The sequence below is a fragment of the Lytechinus variegatus genome, chromosome 17, assembly GCF_018143015.1.
Source record: "Lytechinus variegatus isolate NC3 chromosome 17, Lvar_3.0, whole genome shotgun sequence".
In the NCBI taxonomy this organism is placed as follows: Eukaryota; Metazoa; Echinodermata; class Echinoidea; order Temnopleuroida; family Toxopneustidae; genus Lytechinus; species Lytechinus variegatus.
Window position 1 is genome coordinate 27,513,546 of NC_054756.1, and position 27,992 is coordinate 27,541,537.

The following is a 27,992-nucleotide window of genomic DNA, read 5'->3' on the forward strand; positions in this document are numbered from 1 at the left end:
CCTACAATGATATTACAAACCTGCCTGAACATAGAATATGACCAAATGGGCCATACTTGACTATTTTCAAAATTGAAATTACCAAAAACACACTGAGAAAATTGCCACAAGCATGACAAGTGTAATAATACAAAAGGGCAATACATTGTATATCTATATAACACTTAGAATGTTTTGTAATGTAAGTGACTAAACTGTCCAGACTTTGAATATTCTGGCAATGCATGCATGGTGGCCAAAATGTCTATACTTATTATATATTTCTGCAATGTCAAATGACCAACGTGTTTACAGATTCAGAACATTTTAATCATGTCAAATAACCATTCTTTCTAGATATTAAAATGACTTACGTGTCTACTCAGTTTTTAATTTAAAGTGCATTTGAATCAATTACTGGAAATTCTTATTGATAGTAAATGTGTGCATTTAAGTCCTTGAAGTCCTTGATTACAGTGGATTAAGTTGCACCGTCAGCAAATGCAGATCCCAGGAAAGTCGAATTCCCAGTCATTTGTCTCAAAAGTGGTCACATCATCAGCATCGCAGGCAAGCTCACCATCAAGGTACCCAGTATCATCATCAACAACAGAATCAGCAGCAATTTCACTGTTACCATAACCACCATCATTGTTAGAAACATCAGGGTTAGTGACATCATCATTATTTCTATCATCACCACCAACACCACCATGCCCACTGTAATCAGCGTCAACATCACCATGGTCGACATTGTCGCCTTCACCAGCATACCCGTAACCTTCCTCCCCGTCATCATCATAACCATCGACATCATCACCGCCACTTCGATCATTATCACCGTTACCACTGGCAGCACCACCATCGTCGTCATTGGCGCCTTCTTTGTCGCCAGCAGCACCGTCATGATCTTTCTTCCCGTCATCATCACCATATCCGCCGCCATCATCACCACCACCTTGACCATTATCACGATTATCATCATTATCGGCGGCAGCACCACCATCGTCCACATCATCACCTTCCCTTTCGCCACCAACACTCCCATGCTCTTCCTCTCCGTCATCATCATCATCATCAGCAGCAGCAGCAGCAGCAAAAGCTGCACTGACAGCATCAGTTTCCTCTTTTGCCTCTTCCCCTAGCTCCTCATCAGTAGTAGGTGCACTGTCGCCAAGCGGCCTTTCGGATACCCCGATATATCTCAAGTGGGTTCTCGGCCCAGCCCAAACACGAAAAACTGAAATGACCTCCATGCCTCGTGTCAAGGAAATATCTTCATGACTGTTATTAAGCTTCCTCCAAGATACCGAGATTCTTTGCGGCTCGTCTTCATTTTCGACATCTGTTTCCCAACGAAGAGTCTCGGAAGATACTGGTTTATCTCGCTTCGTATTGTTGAAGAACCTCAAAGAGACTTCGTTCCTACGGCAACCCCGATAGAATGCTATAAGAACGTAGGGATGATAAAAAACAATAATGATATTAATGAGACTTGTAGAGCGCCAAATCCACTCTGTAGAGTGCTCAAGGCGCATAAAAAGCTAAGAGTTAAATAACAAACTTTTTAGAAGATTTTTGAAAGTTTCGACAGAGAAACATTTTTGTATGTCTTCAGGAAGGCTATTCCACAAAGTGGGGCATGCAAAAACAAATGATCCCCCCAAGTTTGTGAAACTCTTGGAATGACAAGGAAGCCAGAGGAGCGCAAAGCCCGGGGGGGGGGGCACTCGACCAAAAAAGTGGTAGGGGTGCCCGGGGGGGGGCACTCGACCAAAAAGTGGTAGGGGTGCCCGGGGGGGGGGCGCTCGACCAAAAAAGTGGTAAGGGTGTGCCGCGGGAGAGACAAAAAAAACGGGGGCCTTGGAGCGGGCTCATTGTAAAAAGGATGGTCCTTGGAACGGGCTTCGGAACTACAAATGTTTGTGAAAACGGGGGTCCTTGGAACAGGTCGCCTGCGTGCGATGGAACGTACATGCAGCTAGCCCGGCGGCACGACTGACGGGCTCGCTAGCGCCGAGGCGATGGTCGGACAGCACAAGCTGCGGCCGCTTTTCACCAAAATTGCGACCGGAATTGCTTAACGGAAAATATGCAAAGCCCCGGAGCGGATTTTTTCTTCTTTATCTCGAGAATTAGAAGAAAATGCTATGCTCTGGAGCGGCTTCCTTTGTTCTTTTTCTCAATAAGACAAAAATGCCATGCCTCGAAACGTTAATTTGAGTGTAAAAATGGGGGTCCCCTCTGCGGCACACATCCACTATGCATTATATACTGAGTGCCCCCCCCCCCCGGGTAGGGGTGTGCCGCGGGCGAGACAAAAAACGGGGGCCTTGGAGTGGGCTTATTGTAAAAGGAGGGTCTTCGGAACTACAATTTTGTGAAAAACGGGGGTCCTTGGAACGGATCGCCAGCGTGTGAGTATACGTGCGTATGCACCCCTATGAAACGGGCATGCGTGCATGATGCAGCGAGCGCGGCCTCCGCCCGGGGGGGGGGGCACTTACATTGGCGAGTGGATACCATGCGCGACCAAAAAAGAACGTTAAAAATGTCTTTTTCACGATAGGGCACGTTACGTACGTAACGTGATAAGGGTGTCAAAAACACAAAAATAATGAAAAAAGGGTATCTATTTCGCTAGGAAAATTACGTGTTTAGGGTCGAATATGCGGGGATGATAAAACAAAATATTAAAATGTTTTATAAAGGATGTCCTCTTTGCCCCAAAACTTCGTGTTTAGAGTCCGATTTGCGCGAGGTGTAGAAAAAAGGTGGGGTCGTACTAAACCAAATAAGGTAAAGCCGACGACCGAAGGACCCGTAACAATAAAACATTCAAGTACTTGTTTAGGGGTTCATTTTAGGGAATATTTGCCAAGAGTTTCCAATACTTGTTAAGGGTAGAGTTTCACACACCAATACTTGTTAAGGGGTGCATTTTCAGAAAATGGAAATTACGTGTTTAGGGTGCTTTTCGAGACCCCATGGTCGCGCATGGTATCCACTCGTGAATGGAAGTGCCCCCCCCCCGGGGGCCTCCGCCGGTGCGCTCGCGCAGAGACGATGGTCGGACAGTGCTCGGCGGCCGCTTTTCACCAAAATTGCAGCGGAACGGCGTAACGAAAAACATGCGAAGCTTTGGAGCGGATTCTTTTTTCTCGATAAGAACAAAATGCTATGGCTTGGAAAGGAAATTTGGGTGTAAAAATGGGGGTACCCTTCGCGGCACATACCCACTATGCATTATATACTGAGTGCCCCCCCCCCCCCCGGGCGCAAAGATCTGCCTGGTCAGTAGTGATTGGTAAATGAAAGACTGTATTGGGTGCAGATCCAAGAATACTACAACAAAATCTTAAAGATAAATCCGATTTTTGACAGGGAGCCAGTGCAGGGAATACAAGTTGGGAGTGATATGTGAGCGTTTACTTGACATAGTGACAATGCGAGCGGCAGCAGCAGCTGCATTCTGAAGCTTCTGAAGTTTATGTAACTGAACCTGCGGTAAATTAATGAGAAATCAAGGCATATCTTTTGTATGTATGTATGTATGTATATAATGGTGTGTCTGTATACATACCTGAACAATATAACAAATACAATAGGAGGGTTAACCCTAAAAAGACTGGGGGCTGAATCACGAGATTTTTCGAGGTAATTCCGCCGCGCAAAGTTTTCTGACCGCGTCGCTAGCTGACTTTTTACTGTCAAGTCTCGCGCAATTTTTGAGATCAAAATTGTGACCCCCGGGTACGCGGTTCTGAAATTACGCAACATTTCATAAGTGCATGCAGACCCAAAATTACTCAAAAACTTGAATTTGTGTACAAATCCAATACAAATATTGTTTTTATCCAATATTCATAAATGTATTATTTTTCTTTTACTGCTTAAAATCAATAAATTTTATCTTTTTATGGTCAAAATATAGTCCCCGACAATTTCCATTGAAAAAACAATAAAAAACAAAAAGTCGAAAAACAAAGAAAATACATAAGAAATTTGGGAAACAATAGAATACATAAGAAAATAAATGTGATGTTGATTTCTTTAAAATAAATTTGATCAGATGCCTATGTAGAGTATGTGAAACAAAAATTAGCATTTCAGGGGCATTATTTTATTAATTAGAGCAAACTTATGATTTTAGGCATAAATTAGCATAATTAATGAGATACTTTTTGCAGAATTTGATGTTACAGTTTTGTAAGTAATGCCATGGGTAATGCATGTGCCAATTTTCGTCGCGATCGCGAGATCGATGGCCGAGATCATAAGGGGGGGGGGGCTGAATCAGCCCCCCCCCCCCGTCTTCTTAGGCGTCGAAATAGCCCAGTCTATTTAGGGTTAAGAAACTCATCAATAACTTTTACAAATCCATGCAAAAAATATACAAATGAGTAAGCGAAAATAGCACTCACATATTTCAGAACAGCGACTGGAGTGGTTCGTCTTTTGGAGGCCGAATGGATGGTGACAAGAGATAAGGATCGCTTCACGCGAGGCTCGAACCGTGAAGATGACAAGGGAGTTATCTGAGAATATCGGTGGATGGAATAAGACCATCCTCTTATCGGGATAACCGGGAGATGTGCTCACTTTCAAAGATGGTCCTCCTGTTATTAAAAGTTAAAGTTAGTTACATGTTTAACGCTGGATCCAGGGGGGGGGCACTTCCATTGACGAGTGGATACCATGCGCAACCTAAATACATTTTTTCCATATTCTGAAAATGCACCCCTTAACAAGTATTGGCGTGTGAAACCCTACCCTTAACAAGTATGGGAAACAAAACGATACTCTTGGCAAATATTCCCTGAAATGAACCCCTAAACAAGCACATGAATGTTTTATTGTTACGAGTCCTTCGGTCGTCGCGGCTTTACCTTATTTGGTTTAATACGGCCACACCTTCTACACCTCGCGCAAATCAGACTCTAAACACGTAGTGTTGGGGCAAAAAGGACATCTTTTATACGACATTTTAACTTTGTTTTATCATCTCCGCAAATCTGACCCTGAACACGTATCTTTCCTAGCGAAATAGATACATTTTTTCATATTTTTTGTGTTTTTGACACCCTTATCACGTTGCGTACGTAATGTGCCCTATCTTGAAAAAAGAGATCCTTTTTACGTGTTTTGTTTGTTTTTTTTTTTGTTTTTTTTTTGGGGGGGGGGGTCGCGCATGGTATCCACTCATCAATGTAAGTGGCCCCCGGGTGCTGGATGGAATAAGACCAGGCTCTTATCAGGGTCATAAAGAGAGGTGGTCAAAGATGGTCCACATATTAACTTAAAGCCCCCAGTCACATATAGACGCCGGATCAGATCCAAGTTGATCCGGTAGAGAGATCCGAGTTAGACATGTTGGAAGACCTTCGAGACAGACCCGTCATTAGCATTTAAATGTCGAAATCACAAATGCTGTGGATTTTCGCCGATTGGCAATGGGCGACCAAGAATTTCTGATGTCATACAAGTGCAACTCTAATATGTACATTGAAAATACCCAAATCGTCTAATTTTGCTCATTCTCTAATTTTTCTCCCATTCTTATTTTGTAACTTGTTGGGAAGGACTTAGTCTAGGAGGTGATATACAAAAGTCAATTAAAAAATAATCTAGCGTGAATAGTGAGTGTTTTAGAATATCATTTCTAATGGGTTATGGTTAGGGTTAGATCAGGGCTAGGTTTGGGATAAGGATGGGGTAAGGGCTTGGGTAAAGGCTGGTTTCGGTTAGGGTACTGGAGAGTGACTTGGGAAACGCACACACACGCTCGATCTCGCACGCCCTTACACTTACACCCTCACACATACCCACACAAGAATGAATATAATTAAATACAAAAGGCAGAAATCTATATTCTTATGGTTATATTGTTTAGTAATTCAACTCTTACCTCCGAATATACCGTAGAGTTCGAATTGCATTGTTTCATGCGATGTTCCAGGCACATACAAGATGCGCAGATGTCTGGCCAATACGTTCTTGGTAATTGCGTTGTACATATTGCCTTGAAAGATCTAAATAAGAGAATAAAGGAAGCTATATAAACACACAAATTCGTAGGGTTTACTTAGCAACATCACACACACATATCTACGCACACCCTAAAACACACTCCTACACATGCGCACGCACGCACATTCGCGCGCACCCATTTTCGCAAGGACACAGATTCTATATTTATAGACACCCATGGTGGGGGTGTGCTGCAGGCGAGACAAAAAACGGGGGCCTCGGAGCGGGCTTATTGTAAAAAGGAGCTCCTCGGAACAACAAATGTTTGTGAAAACGGGGGTCCTTGGAACAGATCGCCAGCGTGTGAGCGCGTATAATTATACATCCCTATGGAACGGTCATGCAGCTAGCGCGACCTCCGCCGGGTGAGCTGTGCGGCCGCTTTTCACCAAAATTGCAGCTCATTGTAGCAGATCGATGCGATCGGAGCGGCGTAACGAAAAATATGCGAAGCCGCTAGAGCGGATTTCTTTCTTCTTTTTTCTCGATAAGAAGAAAATGCTATGCCTTGGAACGGAAATTTGAGTGTAAAAATGGGGGTCCCCTCCGCGGCACATACCCAATATGCATTATATACTGAGTGCCCCCCCCCCGGGGCCTGTGGATATGGGTGTGACCCATACGACTCTATCTTAGGTTCTAGCGACTTATCAACTTCTTATTGCATTATTTTACAAACTTTTCACACCTTGTCGATTTTGAAAGGCACTCATGCCCCGCGGGGCATTATGAAAGATTTCGGCCTAAACGGTTACACTTCGTAATTCCGAAGGTTCGTAATTCCGAAACACGTAAATTGCCTATACCTCGATGTTCGTTAATCCGAAAACGAAAAAGGGTTCGTTAATCCGAACATTTGTGGCGTAATTCCGACGATTTGTTATTCCGAAGGTTCGATAATCCGAAAACGAAATAAGGTTCGTTGTTCCGAAGGTTCGTTAATCCAAAAACGAAATAAGGTTCGTTGTTCCGAAGGTTCGTTAATCCGAAAACGAAATAAGGTTCGTTATTCCGAAGGTTCGTTGATCCGAAAACGAAATAAGGTTCGTTTTTCCGAAGGTTCGTTAATCCGAAAACGAAATAAGGTTCGTTAATCCGAAAACGAAATAAGGTTCGTTAATCCGAAAACGAAATAAGGTTCGTTAATCCGAAAACAAAATAAGGTTCGTTAATCCGAAAAATGAAAACCGGGAAAGCAGAGGCAGAGGCAAGGGGAGGGGGACACTTTTGCCGTTCAATTATTATGAGGATGGGAAGGCAAGGGCGGCCGAACGAATTTTCGTTGGGGGTAAAGCCAAAAAATGAAACTCATACGTCAAAATGGGCACTTTGGTGATATTTTCACCTTAAAGGGGAATGAAACCTTTGGAATAAATAGGCTTGTGTAGAAACAGAAAAATCAAAGAATAAGAATAAAAAAAGTTTGAGAAAAATTGGACAAATAATGAGAAAGTTATGAGCATTTGAATATTGCAATCACTAGTGCTATGGAGATCCTCCCATTGGCAATGCGACAAGGATGTGTGATGTCACTGATGAACAACTTTCCCTTTGGTGGACTATAAAATACCCTTAAAATGTCTCTTTTTGCTTTTTCTTATGATGATGCAAACTCTTTATCCATGATGTATTCTTAAAAAATATGTACTACATGCCCTCATGTAGAAAGAACACATGATCTATGGATAGATGTGATAAAAGAGGCAATTCAAGTGAAATATATACTAAAGTAATGGGGAGAGTTGTTCATCAGTGACTTCACACATCTCTGTCGCGTTGCCAATTTGCTATCTCCATAGCATTAGGGATCGCAATATTCAAATGCTCATAACTTTCTCATTATTTGTCCGATTTTTCTCAAACCTTTGTTGATCTGTTTCTTTGATTTTTCTGTTTTCACACAAGCTATCTTGTTCCAATGGTTTCATTCTCCTTTAAGATTATCATCTGCTTGAAGTCATTGCGTGTTTGATAGTGATTAAGTAGAGATAAACCTTCTTTGAAGTGACTTCTTATTATGGCAAAATGTATATTTAGGCTTTATTTTTCGGGAGAGAGTATAATGAGCGAGCGGCTTGGTAAAACAAATTCAAAGGTGAAGTTGTATACGTTTTTTGTGGTCAATTATTCTTAAAATGGCATTATTGCGAGGTGTTGCGAGCGTGAATCACAAGCTAAAACTTTAGGTTATTTCAATAAAAAATGAAAATTAGTTTTTAAAAATCCGAGCAGATTTCTGCTGTCATTAAAAAGATGTGCATCTAACTAAAGAATTAACACGAGCGCAAAACGCGAGCTTAAACATACTGACCAGAAAAGGAACCTGTTAAAGAAAGCATTTAGTGACCTTTTTAGGATGCATATTTCACCAATCGAATGAGAGTGCGAAGCGCAAGCTGAAAAATTTCAGTATTCCAGCCTGAAAACTTAACTTAACTTGTATACTTTAAAAAGAGTATTCTATTTCGAAAAGACATGAAAAGGGCATATTTATTTTTGAAAAAGGAACTTTCCCATTTTGGAAAATATTAATTCCCATGTTTTTAATTTCATTTTTGATGCCCCCTGCCCCCCTCCCGACCTGATCTAAAGGGGACATTTTAAGAACTTTTTCAGTTAGCCATGAAGACGATGCGTGTTTTAACCAATGGCGGCGGAACGTTTTTTTTTTTGGGGGGGGGGCAAAGCAAAAAAAGGGGCCAATAGGGGCAATTTGGTGCAAACGGATATTTTCACCATTAGATTATCATCTGTGTAAAGAGGTTGTGTGTTTTGTAGTAACTAAATTGAGCACAATTTTTTAAGTGATCTCTAAAGTTATATATTTACGTTTCATTTCTGCGAGCGTAGAGGGCAAGCGGTTTGGGGGGAAAAGTCAAATCTGAAGATGTAAAATTCACCTTTTTGGTCAATTACTGTTAAAAGGGCATCCTTGTGAGATGTTGCGAGCGAATCACGTGCTCAAACTTTTGGAAATTTCATGTGGGCCTAGAATGATAATATTGATATAGATATTATTTACCCAGGGAAGCCACTTCAGTTCTGAAAACTATTCTCCCAGCTTTTATTATTTTTTTTACAAGAATGCTTAGAATGTCCAGTTTTCAGGTTGGAAAATCGGAAAAATTTGGCTCACGTTTCTCGCTCGCATCAAGTATTGTTTATTGAGGAACTCATTCTATTCCTGGTTACAAAAAAGAAGTATGAAATGTCCAGTTTTCAGGTTGGAATATCACAAATTTTAAGCTTGCGGTTCGCGCTCTCATTATTTAGTTCGTAAGATATATGTTCTATTCATGAGTTACTTAATGCAGTCCTTAAAAGATTACTTTCTGAAGCCTGTTGCATAAAACTTTTTACCTGAGAAAACTCTGGTAAAAAATGAAAACTAAGGTTAGTCTGATTTCCGCCACTGACTTTAGCACAGGGCAAAAACTCCTGTAAAAACAACCTGAGTTTTCTCAGGTAAAAAGTTTCATGCAACGGGCCCCAGGTCAGTATATAAACAAATTACAGCTCGCCCTCGCATTAAATCTTTAGAAAGATACACATCTTTCTCACGATTACAAAAATTGCTCCGAATGCTCACTTCACGTCTTGTTACATGAAATGTCTACTAGTTTGAGCTTGCGATTCGATTTCAACATCTCACAAGGATCATTATTAGTATTATTTTTATTTTTATTACCAGCAGAAGCTGTCATTAAAAATGACATCCCCTCCAATACAAATCCTATTATCTAGAGGTTGCTCGCACGCTTCCAACACACTTGATCCCCTGCATCTTTAATTAAACCATTTGCTTATAGGCAGCAATTGCTCAGATAAAATCGAAATTAGCCTATGCTTGATCAGGGCGCCTATATTAATGAAATACATGCTTTGGCCCCAACACACGCATGTATCATCGATCGTTATTACTATCATTGCATAATATCGTGTAATCTTGTAAGACAACATCGTTTTTGTTACCAAAATGAATTATTTTCATTTTCGGAAATACGAACCTTATTTAATTTTCGGATTAACGAACCTTATTTCGTTTTCGGATTAACGAACCTTATTTCGTTTTCGGATTAACGAACCTTCGGAATTACGAACCTTATTTCGTTTTCGGATTAACGAACCTTCGGAATTACGAACCTTATTTTGTTTTCGGATTAACGAACCTTCGGAATTACGAACCTTATTTCGGATTAACGAACCTTCGGAATTACGAACCTTATTTCGTTTTCGGATTGACGAACCTTCGGAATTTACGAACCTTCGGAATTACGAACCTTCGGAAATACGAACCTTCGGAATAACCGAACCTTCGGAATTACGAAGCTTCGGAATTACGAATGTATGCGGGCCTAAACACATGCTAAATGAGACAGAAAATCGTGTACAACTCTTGAACGCACACACAGATCACGGAGTGACCCTGAGTGCAAACAGCTGTGTTACAACTTAGGGGTGATACATTTTCACAATAGGGGTGATCAAACTCACTGGAGGGACTTTAATTCACTTATAACAAAGAAATGTGTACTACAGTACTCCTGTTGAATGCTCTGATGAAAATTATATGAGTTTCACATTCATTTGAACGGGAGGACAAGATTATTGTATATATCGAGTGCATTATGCATAAATCATACTACCATTGCGACCCCTGCCTGGCCGATGGTTCAGGCATGACGATCCTGAGTGACGTCACCGATAGAGACCTCAAATGCCAGGAGAGCCTATTCGACGACTAACTTCATCTAAAAAACACGTATTGAAGATAACATCACAGGGGAAATGGCTTTCATTTTCATGAAATATACATTCCATCCTTCAATAAATCTTTCACCCCGTCGTTAACTGCCCATTCATTCTCGAGCAATGGGGGAATGAATACAGAGTGTCTCAAAGTTTGTGTGAAAAAAAGTGCATTTTCCATAGAACTTCTGCCAAAAAGCAATGCGTAAGGGAAAGATTAGCCCCAAAACACGAATAGATGAGTTAATCAAATGGGATGAATTATAAAAAATCAGTGAAATATAGTTTCTCCTGTACTCATTACTGAATACCCCGACTTGATACGATTAATTTTCCCCCCTCTCCATCAACTTTTAAGAAAAAGGGTGCATATTTTCATAAAAATATCATGTGTTATATCGACGGACGCCCGTGCGTACGAGCAGGAGGAAGTCAAATGTCTCGTATTTTTCATAATGGGGGGAGGGGGGGGGGGCACTTACTTTGACGAGTGGATACCATGCGCGACCAAAAAACACTTAAAAAGGATGTCTTTTTCAAGGTAGCTAGGGCACGTCCCGGGGGGGGGGGGGCACTCGACCAAAAAAGTGGTGGGGTGTGCCGCGCGGGCGAGACAAAAAACGGGGGCCTTGGAGCGGGCTTATTGTAAAACGGAGGGTCCTTGGAACGGGCTTCGGAACGACAAATGTTTGTGTAAAACGGGGGTCCTTGGAACGGATCGCCAGCGTGTGAGTGCGTATACATCTCTGTTGAACGGTCATGCGTGCATGATGCAGCTAGCGCGGCCTCCGCCGGGTGGGCTCTGCGGCCGCTTTTTCACCAAAATTGCAGCTCATTGTAGCAGATCGATGCGATCGGAGCGGCGTAACGAAAAATATGCGAAGCTTTGGAGCGGATTTCTCTCTTCTTTTTTGTCGATAAGAAGAAAATGCTATGCCTTGCCTTGGGGCGGGTTTTTTGTTCCTTTTCTCAACAAGACAAAAATGCTATGCCTGGGAACGGAAATTTGAGTGTAAAAATGGGGGTCCCATCCGCGGCACATACCCCACTATGCATTACATACTGAGTGCCCCCCGGGGGGGGGGGGGCACGTTGCGTACGTAAAGTAATAAGGGTGTCAAAAACACTAAAATAATGACAAAAGAGTATCTATTTTCGCTAGGAAAGCTACGTGTTTAGGGTCAAATTTGCGAGGGTGTAAAAAAAATTACGACTAAAATGTTTTACAAAGGATGTACTTTTTGCACAAGTGCCAACACCATACGTGTTTAGAGTACGATTTGCGTAATATGTGAGAGGTGGTAAAGCCAATGATGTTGGTACCGACGACCGAGACATAACAATAAAACTATCGCTGTACAGTGTACTAGTACTTGTTTAGGGGTAACTTCAGGGAATATTGTTAAGAGTATCGTACTTTGTTTCCACTAGGGTTTCACACGCCAATACTTGTTAAGGGGTGCATTTTCAGAATATTGAAAATAAGTGTCTAGGGTGCTTTTCGAGACCCCATGGTCGCACATGGTATCCACTCGTCATTTGAAGTGTCCTCCCGGGACTCGTGCCAATAAAAAACCATTGAAAATACCATGCCCTTTAAGAGCAACCAAGAACTCTCTGTCGGAAATTGGTGAATCAATACACAAGTTTTGCCCTGGATTCTCGACAAAAATATTGGAAAAAGTGCTCCATGCGGGAAATTATGTGTCCAACCAACATCGGGCATTTCTTTTGGGCATTTTTATTTATCCAGTGTGAATATTTTGCCCATTCTAAAGTAATTGCTGCTTATTTTAAACCTTACGGGACAATATGCTTCCCGCATTGGGTAAAATACTGCACCAAATTGGTTAGACATATAATTACCCCTGTGGTGGTAAAAATTTTACCCAACATTTTTTTACAGTGAACGACATCATTATTTGTCATTTCTGGTCTGCTCCGAAGCTTAGGACGAAGCTGCTCTTTCGGTTCCCTAACCTTCGACAAAAATGTCCAAGCTACGTGTTTTGTCATTTGACGGGCGTATATATACGTTTACTGTGTTATTGAATCGGGTCGTGTGGTCCAGTGGTTAGAGCATTGGACTCATAATCGCAAGGTTGTGAGTTCGAATCCCAGCTCTGCCATTGTCTCCACTTTGATAAAAAGGCCCGAGAGTGATATCTGTCGTCTATAACGTCAGCCATTATGACTGATTAACCTAGACGTAAAATGTTTCGTAGGTAATTGGTTTTATGCCAGCTTGGCGTTTACCAGCAAAATGCTCTCCTGCAGAGTTCCTACGGGAGTTACCACAAACAGAAACAGAATCCGGTGTGCATATAGCAGAGCAAAACCTCCCGATTGTTGATGAATCAGCTCTGTCTTTGAAATTACCCTCTTTATTCATTATTATATTTATTGAATGAAACTCATCTAATATATTTTTTTATAAAAATAATGGACGTTTATACTTAGCATGTTGTTATGCTTATTTCGTGTTGATAAGTTTCTATCAATCAAGTAATAAAATAAATCTATACTGAATTGATACCAATAAATTACTCTCAAAATACAAACTCGGAGTAATAGGGACCAATTTCCTTTGGGTCGAACTGTACCTCCTTTAGTGCATCGAAGCTCCACTTATGGGGCGTTGCAAGAAACTTGCAATCAATCGCAAGTCTATTTTCTTTTCCTAAATCAATAACAAGTCTTGAAACTTTATGAATTTAATATTGATTCTAAATCTGCTTCTTGAAACAAGGAGTGTAATCTGATTTGATATAGTTTAAATTGATCTATCAACTTGTAAAATTGTGACAGAATGTTTGCAATTGATCACAAATATTTTCTTGCAACACACCCTTATAGTCATTATTGCTCCAAGAGGTAAAAATCCACTATCAAAGTATATGCAATCACACTCTAATACTAAAAGGAGTGAGATAGTCTCACTCCGAGAGGTGTGTGATTGGGGACCAGGGGGCCGTTTCATAAAGCTCTTTGTAAGTTAAGAGCGACTTTAAGAACGACTGGTGATCCTTGCATGCGCACATAACCATCGCCAATGAATATATCATTTACCACAAAAAGGAGTGTTTCACAAAGATTTACTTAGAGAAGAACTTAAAGGGGAATCTAACCTCGGTCATAAAAAGCTAAAACAAAATGATGAAAGCTTGAAAGAATTGGGACCAGCCATACGAAAGTTATGGTTGTTTGAAAAATAAGATTCATAAAACTTTGTGAAAAAAAAAATCAAATTGGCAACTTGGTAAGTAAAGTTTGATAAGTGGTAGGGAAAACATTAATTTTCCATAGGCCATATTCTGATTATGAGGGTGTTACATATTCCCCTGGGCATTAATAAAGATGCATCAAAAGAGAGCATATTGATTTTTTTCATAAAAGACGAATATAAATTGAAGTAAAACTTTGATAAAAATAAACACATTTTTAGCCATTTTGTTATAGGAGTAAATGGAGGATTTCCCATTGCCGTATATCTCCACGACATCACCAATGTGACCAATTTGAATTCTAACCAATTAAAAAATATCTTTATTGCTTGTCCGATAATTGTTGAAAATTTTAGCTATCTCCTTGTCCTATCTCCTCTCTAATTGTTCTTTTTGCTCTAAACACAACTATCTATTTGGGTGGGATTAACAGTTTGGAGCAAAATGAAAGGCATGACCGCTTTGGTCAAACCACGAGGTACACAGCTCGCAGCCGTCTTATTTTTTTTTTATTTTTTTTGTATAAATTTATATATCTCCTCATACAGCCAACGGAGTTCAGCGGAACAACCAATATTACAGAGATCGAAGCATTTAGTCCAATCAAGAGGACGCGCTCTGGTGCCTATTGATCAATAAGATTGTGTGTTAAAAAAGGCGACCGCACACCTTACAATTGGTCTGCGACCCGATTTCAGAATAAAAGTTGTAGAATGTGATGAGCACTATTAAACATTGAGACTTGGAATATCTTACTGTGTAATGTTCGAAATTATGTTCAGTTCTGTGACTATGCTATCACCCTTCTAAGAATAAGAGCGAATTTAATATCTAGTCGTAATAACGTCATACCAGTCATACTGGCTACGATTTGAAACTAATTTGGTCTTTACTCCAAAATAAAGGTTTGCAATCTTTTAAAATGGTTATATTAGTATTCTTTCAATTAATTTCAACCTCAAATAAAGTGATGTGTTCCATTCACTTAGCAAAGTGCGATTTGTTCCAAAATAGGATCGCGAACAGTTGTAAAGCATGACTCCAATTACTCACATTAACCCCCCCCCCCGCCCGATTAGCTCTTTGCATTTTACAGAGTATTATGCACCTTGGTTTGGTTTGAGCACTTATCCTTGATCTGCTCATAGTGTTGGCCATCAAGACTGGTAGTCATCATGAAATTCTCAATTTGTTGGGGCAAATTTAAAAGCCGTTTCGTGCGGATACCGGTTAGTTGATACCGACAGATGAGATCGACCTCGACGAAAGTATCGTCTCCTCTTGCTGCACTGGCATAATACATATGTCCATTGAAACCGTAACGCACCTCTTCGCCACAGACAAAACGAGGCGAAATCTCCTTGCACAAAATTGGACCGAGCAGCTTTATCTGGTTTATAGAGATACGACGATCGCCCATACCAATGGGTTGGCCCTCTTTTGGTAGCTTGACAACTGAAAAAAAAACACCAAAAACGAACGAACAAAGCAAAAGGTATATTAACCATAAAAGGACTGGGTATGATGCCTGGCCCTCAGACGCTTCTCGCGATATTCCTGAACGTAATTGACAGCGCAGCAAAATGTTATGTCTTGATTTTTCTCTGAAGTCTATTGAGACCAAATTCGCAATGTACGGATATAGCATCTCGAAACCACGTGACTTTAAAGAGTCAATGTCATGCCGAATCTTGATCGGTTTTATATTTTGTGTTCAAAGTCCATGGGATATGAAATTTATTAAAAGTGTAATTATTTTTCATTCTCATTGCTTCGCTAATTTTAATGTGGGGTTTATTTGTTCAACATTTTTTAAGGATCCGTACTGTACGTTTTCGTCTAAAATAAACGTTTTTGACGTTTGGACTTGGGATTTTACACAAAGCACGTTTTTGAAACGTCAGTAAACGTTTTTGAAACGTCAGTAAACGTTGTAAAATGAAACGTCATTTTAATGAACGTTTTTATCGCAAGTTACCAAATTAAATGTCTAGTTCTAAACGATGCAGAACGGTTTTCTCGATCGGACCTATATTTTCAAGAGTCTGTTGAACATTCATTGAACGAACTACTTCTTCGAGTACTATTGAGAGAGTCAATTGTATTTAATTTCTTGGTGTGATTATTGACCAAAACTTAAATTGGAAAAGTCACATAGACAGCCTTATTCAAATCTTGTCAAGAAATTTTGGTATAATCTATAAATTGTCGCATGTATTACCTTTAAAAACACTTCATGTACTGTATAATACTTTGTTTTTGCCATACTTAAATTATGGTAACATATTATGGGGCAGAGCATCTCCCACAGCTTTGAACCGTACACTGATCCTCCAAAAGAAGGTCATTCGCATCACGCATGCAGATTTCCGTGCTCACACACCCCCTCTATATAAGCAGTTGAATATCCTACGACTTCCAGACATTGTTAAATACCAAACGGCTTTATTCATGTATAAATACCACAAGCAAATTCTCCCCCATATTTTTGACAACATGTTCTCTACTGCAGACTCCCTTCATTCTTACTACACAAGATAGTAGACTTGTTAACTGCAAAAAAGGGGCTTACCGCTGCATTTTTGAGTACAAATGTCCCACTTGGCACAAATGTTCCTTGAGTCAAAAGAAAAAGATTCATCCAAAGAGACCGTCGCTGTATCTATGCAAATAAGCAAGTAATTTGCATAAATTTGCATATTATGTCGATATAGTAAAAACAAGTAATTCAGAATACATATTTCAACAGAACTGCCCTAAAATTGGAAATAAAGACTTAGGGTAAGACAGGGAAGAAAACTGTCATAAAATAATTGGAATATCCTTGTTTATTATTACCTAATTTACATAAATTATGCAAATTATAATTTTAAAAAGAGTATTTTTTCAAGAATCCTGAACTGTTTTATAAATAACGGCAATTAATACAAAATGTCAACATTCTACATGAAAGAGAATATATTAGCGAAAACATCGATATGCTTCATGCTTCATGACAGTATTAGAAAGAGGGCAAATATGTCAAAATGTATGACGTGATATTGCGCTAAAACGAGACCAAAACAACCTCTATGTCACAGTCACACTCACGAATCGGACAATAAAGCGATCAATGGTATGTCATTCGAGATAACACAATCTCAACACAATAGCTTCCATCGGCTTCTCGTATCGCTTTTGTTGGTGTGTCTGCCACACCGTAATCTGTGATACATACGGGCAAAATGCATTTCGGTATCGGTAAAACACTATTAATTTTGTTTTATTTGTTTCTAATTGGTTTCTCTTGGAAAATTTACAGGAGACATTGCTTTGCAGGTTACTGCTTAAATGAAGCTCTGGCACATGAATCATGACGAATGTACCCCCACATCAATCCATATTTTAACTTTGTTAAAATATATGTCTTTTGGAGACCCCGAAGTGGCAAAACTGCATTCCACCGCGGCATTCTCGCTACTTTACAAAACCAGTTTGACTTGTATTATCGACTTGGAAAAGACAGATGTATGAGACATCAGTGAACATGTTTCCTGAAGTTAGTTTTTTTATTATTATTTAAGCCTATACGTCCACGGGAGCCCTCCGAATTTACTCCATCCTCTCTCTGTATTTCGACACTAAATAAAAAAAATATCTTGTTTAAAAACCACCGGCAAGGCAAGTTGCGTTTTTGGTATAATAAAGCAACTTTTATATCTATATTTCATATTTATCTATATAAATAATATTATTAATGTTATTATTATTATTGTTCTGCAGTTTGTAATATTGTTCTAGCACAGTAAAGGCTATAAGCCAACAGGAGCATGCCGAGGATACCCTTTCCCTTTTGGTTTTATGTATTCAAAAATAGTTTATTGTCTTTAGAACTCTTAAAAGATTACTTTTGTTTGTATCAGGGGCGGAAATTTCTCCCAAAAGGTAAGGGGGACAAGGGTCTGGAAAATTTGACAAGCAAAAAAGTAAAACGCTATTACCTAAAATTAAAGGTCATTTTGACGAAAATATATTTGACAAGCAAAAAAAAAATAATAAAAAAAGGTCATCTCGTCCCAAAACGTACGTTTTATTCCCATTTTGAGTGATATATTTCTTAGCATCACCAAAGACCCAAAAAAGTAGGGGGGACATTTGATATTGTGTCCCCCTACTATTTTGAGTAGGGGGGACACGTCCCCCCTGTCCCCCCTGGGATTTCCGCCCATGGTTTGTATTGATATCTTGGAATATAGCTTGAGGAGAAAATACTCTACAATTGACATGTAGAAGAGCTGTAGTACATTAAAAAACACACGTAAGCTCTAAAATACTCAAACCCCTTTATTGCTTCCACTCTATGTTAAATTTAAATATTTTCAGAGCCCATTCGGGAGAAAGATACATTTCTACTACACACAGTAAAGCCTCTTTACTTTCTCCTCTTGAAAAAAACAAACATAGAAGGCATTGTTTTATATCTCATAAAATAAGTTCGTGTACATGACGGTGGCCTGTCAAAGTTGCCCAACCCTTTATTTTGTTTTGACAATATATATTTAGAATATCGTCTAAATGAAGCCCTCATCTGGAAAAGGGCACTTATTAAAGGCGGCATCTACATTACATAGAGGAGGCCCTGGTACTTGGAAGCGGGGGCTGAAGCACAACGCAAGATTTTCCGGACGAGGGGGGGGGGGGCGGGGGGTGCTGCGTGTGTTATTCTCGATAGATAGCACCCCCTGGAATTCCGGCAGATGTGACAAAACGAAAAAAAAGAAACGTTACCCCCAAAAAATCATTTTGTAGTGCAATCCTTTTTGTTTATTTCCTGTAAAATTTATTGATGTAAATTTGAAAAACGAAAAAGGTTCAATGTAAAATTTTGGTCCCAAGAAATCAAACAAGCTTCCGCCCCCTCTTATAAGTGCCAAGGCCTCCTCTATATAATGTAGATGCTGCCTTTAACTTTAATAAGTGCCCTTTTCCAGATGAGGGCTTCATTTAGACGATATTCTAAATATATATTGTCAAAACAAAATAAACGGTTTTTGGCAACTTCGACAGGCCACCGTCACGTACACGAACTTGTATTATGAGAAATAAAACAATGCCTTCTATGTTTGTTTTTTTTCAAGAGGAGAACGCAAAGAGGCTTTACTGTGTGTATATATAGTAGAAACAGTGGCGTAACTACGGGGGGGCATGGGGGGCACGTGCCCCCCCCCCATCGGCTGGCCAAAAAAAGGGGGGGAAGGGAGAAAAAGCGGGAGAAAGGAAGAGAAACGTAGTGGGGAAAGAAGAAATTATGTTCATTATAAATGTTATATTATATTATAATTATGTTATATTACATGAAAAAGCATTTTTTTCAAACTTTATGAAACATTATTTGCTCACAGGGCCTATGACTTTATTGTTCCTGGTGCTCGCATAGACCGTTTAAAGAGATAAATAATCCTGATGTACTAAAACCTCCTGTTTTCAAATCAATACTGTACACCAAATACATTACCTCGCAATTCGAGTCATAATTTTTTCATGTAGTGACATTTGCTCTTTTTTATGACTACTTAAATTGATTGCCCTATTTAAGGTCTAATATAAAACATTTCCTGTCCGTGCTAACGTTCGCATTAGTTGTTTGGTGAGATGTCTACTCTTCAATGAATTTCTAAAATCAGTCCTTAAAATGTCTAGTTTTCTGATCTCAATATCAAAAATTTTCAGCTCGCGCTTCGCGCTCGCATCATTTGGTTAATGAAATACGTACAGTCTTAGTGAATTCCTGCAAACAAACAAGACTTAGAATGCCTCTCTTTAGGTCTGAATTTCCGAAATTTTCAGCTCGCGCTTCGCGCTCGCAGTATTTGATTAGTGAGATGCGTATGATAATCATGATTACCATGTCTCCAAAAAATGCTTAATGTGTTTATATGTAATTCTAACAAAATCAGCAAAGGTTTGTACTAGCATTAGATGACTTTGCTGAGATATGTATAATCTTAATAGATTCCTAAAATATATTCCCCATTTTGGGTCAATATATACAAAAATTTCAGCTCGCGCTTCGCATTGTATAGCGAGGCAGGTACATATCATGATTACAAAAAAAATTGCTTATAATGTCCCTTTTTAGGTCTGAATATCAAAAATTTTCAGCTCACGCTTCGCGCTCGCATTATTCAATCAGTGAGATACATATCCGTTTAATAGCACTGCATGTCCTTAAAATGTTTCTATTAGGTCAGTATACCTAAAAACTTAGCGCGCTTCGCGCGCTCCCTAAGTGACTCGATTTTTTTTGCTGGTGCCCCCCCCCAATGCCGTGGCCCACGGTACGCCACTGAGTAGAAATGTATCTTTCTTCCGATTGGGCTCTCAAAATATTTAAATTCAACATAGAGTGGAATCAATAAAGGGCCGTGTGGCTGTTCTTCAATTTACCACAGCTCCTCTACATGTCAGTTGAAGAGTATTTTCTCCTCAATCTATTCCAAGGTATCAATACAAACAAAAGTAATCTTTTAAGAGTTCTAAAGACAATAAACTATTTTTTAAAAAGGGAAAGGGTATCCTAGGCATGCTCCTGTTGGGTTATAGCCTTTACTGTGCTAGAGCACTATTACAAACGGCCGAACAATAATAGTAATAATAATGATAACAATAATAATATTAATAATAATTATAATAACAATAATATTAATAATGATTATAATAATATCAATAATGATGAATGTAAATATAAAGATATAGATATAAAAGTTGCTTTATTATAACAAAAAAACGCAATTTGCCTTGCCGATGGCTTTAAAACAAGATATTTTTTGTATTTAAAGTCGAAATACGGAGAGGGGATGGGGTAAATTCGAAAGGCTCCCGTTGGCTTAAATAAACAAAAATTTTTTTTTTCAGGAATCATGTTGTCTGATGTCTCATACATCTGTGTTTTCCAAGTAGATAATACAAGTCAAACTGGTTTTGTAAAGTAGCAGGAATGCAAAAATGCAGTTTTGCCACTTTGGGGTCCCCAAAAGATATATATTTTAACAAAGTTAAAATATGGATTGAGGTAGGGTACATTCGTCATGATTCATGTGCCAGAGCTTCATTTAAGCAGTAACCTGCAAAGCAATGTCTCCTGTAAATTTTCCAAGAGAAACAAATAAAACAAAATTAATAGTGTTTTACCGATACCGAAATGCATTTTGCCCGTATGTATCACAGATTACGATGTGGCAGACACACCAACAAAAGCGATACGAGAAGCCGATGGAAGCTATTGTGTTGAGATTGTGTTATCTCGAATGACATACCATTGATCGCTTTATTGTCCGATTCGTGAGTGTGACTGTGACATAGAGGTTGTTTTGGTCTCGTTTTAGCGCAATATCACGTCATACATTTTGACATATTTGCCCTCTTTCTAATACTGTCATGAAGCATGAAGCATATCGATGTTTTCGCTAATATATTCTCTTTCATGTAGAATGTTGACATTTCGTATTAATTGCCGTTATTTATAAAATAGTTCAGGATTCTTGAAAAAATACACTTTTTTAAATTATAATTTGCATAATTTATGTAAATTAGGTAATAATAAACAAGGATATCCCAATTATTTTATGACAGTTTTCTTCCCTGTCTTACCCTAAGTCTTTATTTCCAATTTTAGGGCAGTTCTGGTGAAATATTTATTCTGAATTACTTGTTTTTCCTATATCGACATAATATGCAAATTTATGCAAATTACTTGCTTATTTGCATAGATACAGCGTGTCTCTTTGGTTGAATATTTTTCTTTTGACTCAAGGAACATTTGTGCCAAGTGGGACATTTGTACTCAAAAATGCAGCGTTCAACCTCTTAACAAGTCTACTAAGACATAACAAACATCTCCGCACCCCATTCATGAAATCAAACGTACTTTCTTCAAATTCGATCACAGTGAATGGTTCAAAGCTGTGGAATAATACGCCGTCCTACTTAAAGAACTCACCTTCATTAAGTACTTTAAAAAATATTACAAGTCTTTTCTACAAGCTCACATCGAAAAATAGCATATGTCCATTACATCAAGGTATATGTAGTTGTTTTTGTGCCGGGTTTGTCTGGTCTAAAGGAATGTCTACTCTTCATTATATACTTCCATATCTTTATCCAATCTCTCAATTGCTCATCTTCTCTACTCTGGAGCTCATTTTTTTCACTTCTCCTCTATCTTTTACTTTCCCTTTTATTTCCTTCCACATCTACCCCCTTCTCTTGACTCTTCTCTTTTCTTGTACCCCCTAATTTTCTTTTCTTTTTTTATTCTAAGCTTCCTGCTCCAACTCTGTCTTTTTTTCCTTTATTTAAAGCTATGTTTTCCTATTCAGGCTACCTTGCCTGCAGGCCTCTATAGGCCTTTTTAGGTGTGCCTCGCAAGCCTTTATTTCCAGAACACTTCCTTTTATTTCTTTCTTTTCACCGTAATGATTAGTTAACATGTATTGTATTTTACCACAATGCCTTATGGAACATTTATATATTCTGCGATGAGCTACTTTTCATGTTACATTTTTATCTTTGAACTGTTTACACTCTAAAAAATGAAGTGCTAATTTTGCTCTTAAAGAGCGTGTATAGTGACTGCACTTCGGAGTGCTGATTTGTCTAGTTCAACTAGACAAATCAGCACTCCGAAGTGCAGTCACTATACACGCTTTTTAAGAGCAAAATTAGCACTTCATTTTTTAGAGTGTATACTGTATGTATGTATGATGCTTGTGAAATAAAGATGAATTGAAATTGAATTGAAAAAACTTCTAGGAACGTCCAATTCCAATAAACGAGAAAGAGCAAATGGGTATTCAAATGAAGAGTTGCAACCATTTTTATTCCTAATGCCTAAATGCCTTTAATTACCTCTTTCGTTAGTGGCGTAATGAACGAAGTTCTGGAGGGAGCCAGATACTTTTCAACCGAGTTTGATAAGTATCATTTTTTTATCAAAAGGGGGCAATCTGGGCTGAAAACATTCATATCTACATATCTAGAATAAAATTCACCTAGCAAAATGCTGTAAATCTTATCAAAATCCGATGACAAATAAGAAAGTCATTGAATGTTAAATGTTAGATTTTTTGTGAGAACAATTATACACAGACCGTCATAAATATTCATTAGGTTGGCTGATGATATTACTGACCACCACATTCCTTTTTCTTATGTTATTACATTTTTAATCATGATTATTTTGACTTTTCATACAATTGTGGACCACATGTCCACATTATAATAAAATAAGTTGCAGCAATTAATATCTAATGCATTAAATCAGTTGTCAAAGTTCTTTTAGTTCTTAGGGGTAAAATTGAATAAACATAATTTAATATAATAAAAAACAGACATCAGTCTGTTCATTGAATATTCATAAAGACATGAATTATCATAGTTCCAGAGAGATGCGAGTGAAGGGAATAGAAAAAAAGATGTGGCAGCGTATCCAGCAGATCATTCCTCAATCTAATCAGATACTACCGAACTACAGCAAGTTACAAATGAAATTGTCCTGAAATAAATTGAAAACACGACTGATGATAAAGCAACCCGAGATGATTAAGTTGTCATTTTTAGAATGTCAAAATGTGTAATTATTGACTCTTTAACTCGTCTTGCAAAAGGCATTTCCGCTTCACAAGGCTGGTGATATGTCGATTCCATGTAACAATATGCCAATTTTAGTGTTACATTCTGTGTTTTCATTCTCTTTGCTCTATTGCAACAGCTCTGATGAAGCTACTTAAACAGTGGTCATTAAATATTTATAAATGGAAATTAACAGGTGATGCTTTTGTTGATTTGAGGAAAGCATTTGACACTGTTGATCATGGTATTCTGTCAAAAAATTAGAAGCCGTTGGCTGTTCTGAAAGTAGAGTCCAATGGTTTGTATCATATTTATGTCTAACCGAGGACAGACGGCTTGGCAAAGTTATATAGATAGAAAAAAAGTGGCCCAAGGATGAAGCCTTGTGGGATTCCCATTTTCCTTTTTGACGAATTGTCAATGTCTACTGTCAAAATCACATAGTGTAAAGCGTATTCATTTAAGATTTCCCATTGTGTGGGTAAAAAATTATTAATTTTCAAGAAAATTCCCAGATTGCGGCCAAAAATACCATCTTTGAAATGGAAAATGGGACATCAAAGATTATTAACTAGACACTTCAGGCAAAACGAAATAGTTGGTCTAAAGAAGTTCTCCAATCGTGCACACGAACCAACATTTCCGACTCAACTACTGATCGGATATTATGAGCAGACACATTTTAGGACAAAAGCAGAAATAAATGTTGCAATAAATGTTGATTTGAAATTTCTTGATTGGCTGAATGTGGCCATCATTGTGACACATAACATCATAAATAAATATATTCCCTCAACCTAATCTTAATTTTTGTAATGTGGAATTTTAGAAATTTGTAAAATGTTGGTTTAAAATTTTGAAATTTTGAGGGTTTCGAACTAGATTTCGTCATGTCTTTAATATCCACATTTTGTGATCAACTTTGGCAAAATTCGCAAATCTATTTTCAACACAAATCACTTTCCACGAAAATGGCGTTATCACAGGTCGCAACCAAGTGCAACAACGCACTTGTTTATTCTTCTGTACTTATTTAGAAATCGGTAGCTACATTTGATTTATTTGCATTTCGTCCTTGGTTTGCCGACGGCGTTGGCAGAATATATTCCGTTAAGTTGATTCTATTTATGGCCTACAATTACCACTTGAATGATAACAGTGAAGTCTTCATCTCTGGCGTTCCCTTTTACCATGGATTTACTCGCCTGCTTTTACTAACCCCCTACTTTCTCTTATCTGTCTCTCTCTTCTGTCATTTCTACTCCCCCAGCTTTCTTTCTCTCTCTCTCCATCTAGCAGACACACACACTCTCTCTCTCTCTCTCTAACACACACCCTCTCTCTCTCTTTCTCTCTCACTCACTCACACGCACGCACACACACACACACACACACACACACACACTTTCTCTCTCTTCTCTTCTCTCCCTCTCTAATATAAGACATTTTCTCTTTCTTTTTTATTGTTTTCCCCATATACATGCATATATAATGAATCCAAGCGGAAAATATTTCCAAATGTCACACTTCTCAATTTAATCACCCTTTTAAGTACAGAAGTTATTATACAATTTTCATAACTTCGTTTTAGTAATATAATAATGTCAAAGGATGTTGAAATTACACAATGCAGACAGGGCCTTGGGAACGATTTCTTTTTTCACAGGGGGTGCTTGTTAAAATTTGACAAGCAAGAAAAAAAGTTTTAACTAGAAAATCAAGTGCCGATTGAAAATGCATTAGGAGGCTTGTGCGTTAATTTGACTCCCCTCCCTCAACCCACCCCCGCTCCGCGAACGCAGACGATCGCAACTGAACAAGCCTTAAAACTAAAGGATATTGAAAACATGAACTCTTGGCCCTCTCTTGAAATCGGGTCTTATACATGTTATAAGCTTTTAAATATTTGTAATAGCTGCATTTCTTGAAGGTTAAATGATAATTTAAACGAAAACACCTCAAATAAAGAAGAATCGTATACCTACTTGTTGAACAATTGGCTCCTTCATGATCGCATTCACACTGACATTGGTAACCGTTTTGGGCCGTGTTCATACAAACACCGTGGTATCCACAACGTCTAATGTTCCCAGCACAGTAATCAACTCCTTCTTCTGGTCATCATGACAAAGAGAAAATGGAATAGAAATTAAAATATTGTTTGATGTACATGTATTTCATGTTCAGTTTTGTAAAAAAAAAAAAAGGTTTTAGTCCCTCGTCAGCCGCCACGGATGCCACAGCATTTGAAGAAAGAGGGAGATAACAAAAATGTACACAAGACGTAAGAATTTAGTTTCCTTTTTACATTTTTTTTTTTGGGGGGGAACAACTAATTGTGTTTCATGTTTTATTCGTTGTTGGAAAGTATAACAGTTTTGTTGCTTATAGTCAACTTGAAACTAAGTGTGACCAAATGAAGGAATCAGTTTATAAAAAATTTGCTTAGTGACATTATTAAAAATGGAGCAGTTCAAGTGAATTTGGCACAAGGGCAGAGACGTTTGTATTCTGTCAAGATTCCTGCTTTTTTCTAGAAGTAATCCGACTGTAGCTAATAGGGAATTTTAGCTCCGCGACACATGGCGAATTAAAGAACACAGTAAATCTATTGAAAATGCCGATCAAATGACAATGAACAACTGAGAGGTCTTTGTCGAAAACTGGGGAACCGGAACAGCTCTTTCGTCCTAGATTTCGGAGCTGACGACCCCCCCCCCCGCAAATACGCAAATATTTTTCCATTAGAGTCCTGCCGCCCTTTCACACGGTAAAAAATATCGTAATTTGAATGATTCCAGTTGAAAATACAGCTAATGAATATTTAGCACGTGTGAAACCAAATGAGAACATGATTAGAATGACGAACGCTAATCACAATCACGATGACAATAGCGATCATCATTACAATGATGATTCAAGATTCACGTGTGAAAAAGCCCATAGATGAAACAACTGTTTTGATTCACCAATTGTCGACAAAGTCTTATAGGTCGTTCTTTGTCATGGAAGGCATTTAGTACACTCGAAAAAATTAAGTGCTAATTCAGCTCTTAAAGAGCGTGTATAGTGACTGCACTTCGGAGTGCTGATTTGTCTAGTTCAAATTTGAACGAGAAAAATCAGCACTCCGAAGTGCAGTCACTATACACGCTCTTTAAGAGCTGAATTAGCACTTCATTTTTTAGAGTGTAATACATTTTCTATGCTCTTTGATCTCTCACGCGGTACGCGCCCATTCAAGAAAAAAAGGAGAAACATTTTGCAAGGCTTGATGTACGGATCGAGATTCATCTTGTCCAGTGTGTGTAACAGAAAAGGTTGATTTCAGCACCTTCTACAAACTAAATATGAATCGCCTTGAAAATCACGGGAAGTGTTCAGCTTTGATATACATGATGATATAGGCTTTTGAGTAATGGTAGTCAAATTTTTGATGGAATATTATAAAGAACGTATTGTGTGCATTACATTAGAATACATTGCTACATCACTGATTCAAAGTAATCGTTGAAGTTCAGGACAATTAAGGAGTTTATTGAAGATTAATCTTAGCATGATTTCATGTTTCATTCATTGTGGTTATGTCAGTCGAATAAAGATGATGTCACTGTGTTCTGATCGTCCAAACGAATATTTTCTTGGATTGCCTTCACAATCTAGGTCTAGAAAATAAATAATAAATAAAATAAATAATAAAAAAAATAATTCACAAAGGTGGTTTTGAAAACCCACGGTTGAGTCCATGGTTTATGCAGATTTCCTGTATAAATTACGCTTAATTTACGGCGTATCGGTCTCGTATATAAAACATGTCCAATGCTGATGCGCGCTGTTGTCACAGCGCGCCATATTGACATTGTCACACCTGTTACCATGGTTATTAACGCTGTCTTATTCATCAGTCCATTGTTTGAAAAGTGGACTCGTGAATAAAATAGCGTTGATAACCACAGCAACAGGCGTCAATTTGGCGCACTGTGACAAAAGCGCGCATCAGGATTTGACATTTTTTCATACACGCGTCCGATACGCGCTAGATTAAGCGTAATTTATATCTAAATCTGCGTAAACCGTGGGTTTTCGAAATCACCTTTGTGAATTTGGGCAAATGCGTTTGATTACAATAAAGCCAATATTGTTCGGCTTTGTATTTTTTGTATCGATTGTATCAATTCTGAGAGTACAAACACGTGATTTTCATCAGTCAGGTATATCATTCAATGAAGGAACCTACCAATGGCGCACGATTTCCGCCAGACATGATGAGATGAAGCAAGTCCAGGCTTTCCGAAAGATCTCTTGTCGTCGACATGGTGATTTGGCTTTCTTTGAAACTCCTTTCCGTAGCGAACGACTGGTTTGCAACTAACATTTTTCGCTTCAGCAACCCTCGGCAGA

General features: G+C 38.6%; 1 protein-coding gene across 1 annotated transcript; it reads right to left on the reverse strand.

Moving 5' to 3' along the window:
• LOC121430990 (testis-specific Y-encoded-like protein 2) lies at window positions 1-27,982 on the reverse strand. Its single transcript, XM_041628440.1, has 5 exons — window positions 27,829-27,982; window positions 25,577-25,705; window positions 5,888-6,011; window positions 4,404-4,598; window positions 1-1,426 (listed from the first exon to the last, which is right to left on the reverse strand). Exons 2-5 carry the CDS (start codon window positions 25,598-25,600, stop codon window positions 474-476), a joined length of 1,296 nt encoding a protein of 431 aa, XP_041484374.1. The 5' UTR covers window positions 25,601-25,705; window positions 27,829-27,982; the 3' UTR covers window positions 1-473.
• Between the last annotated feature and the right edge of the window lie 10 nt (window positions 27,983-27,992).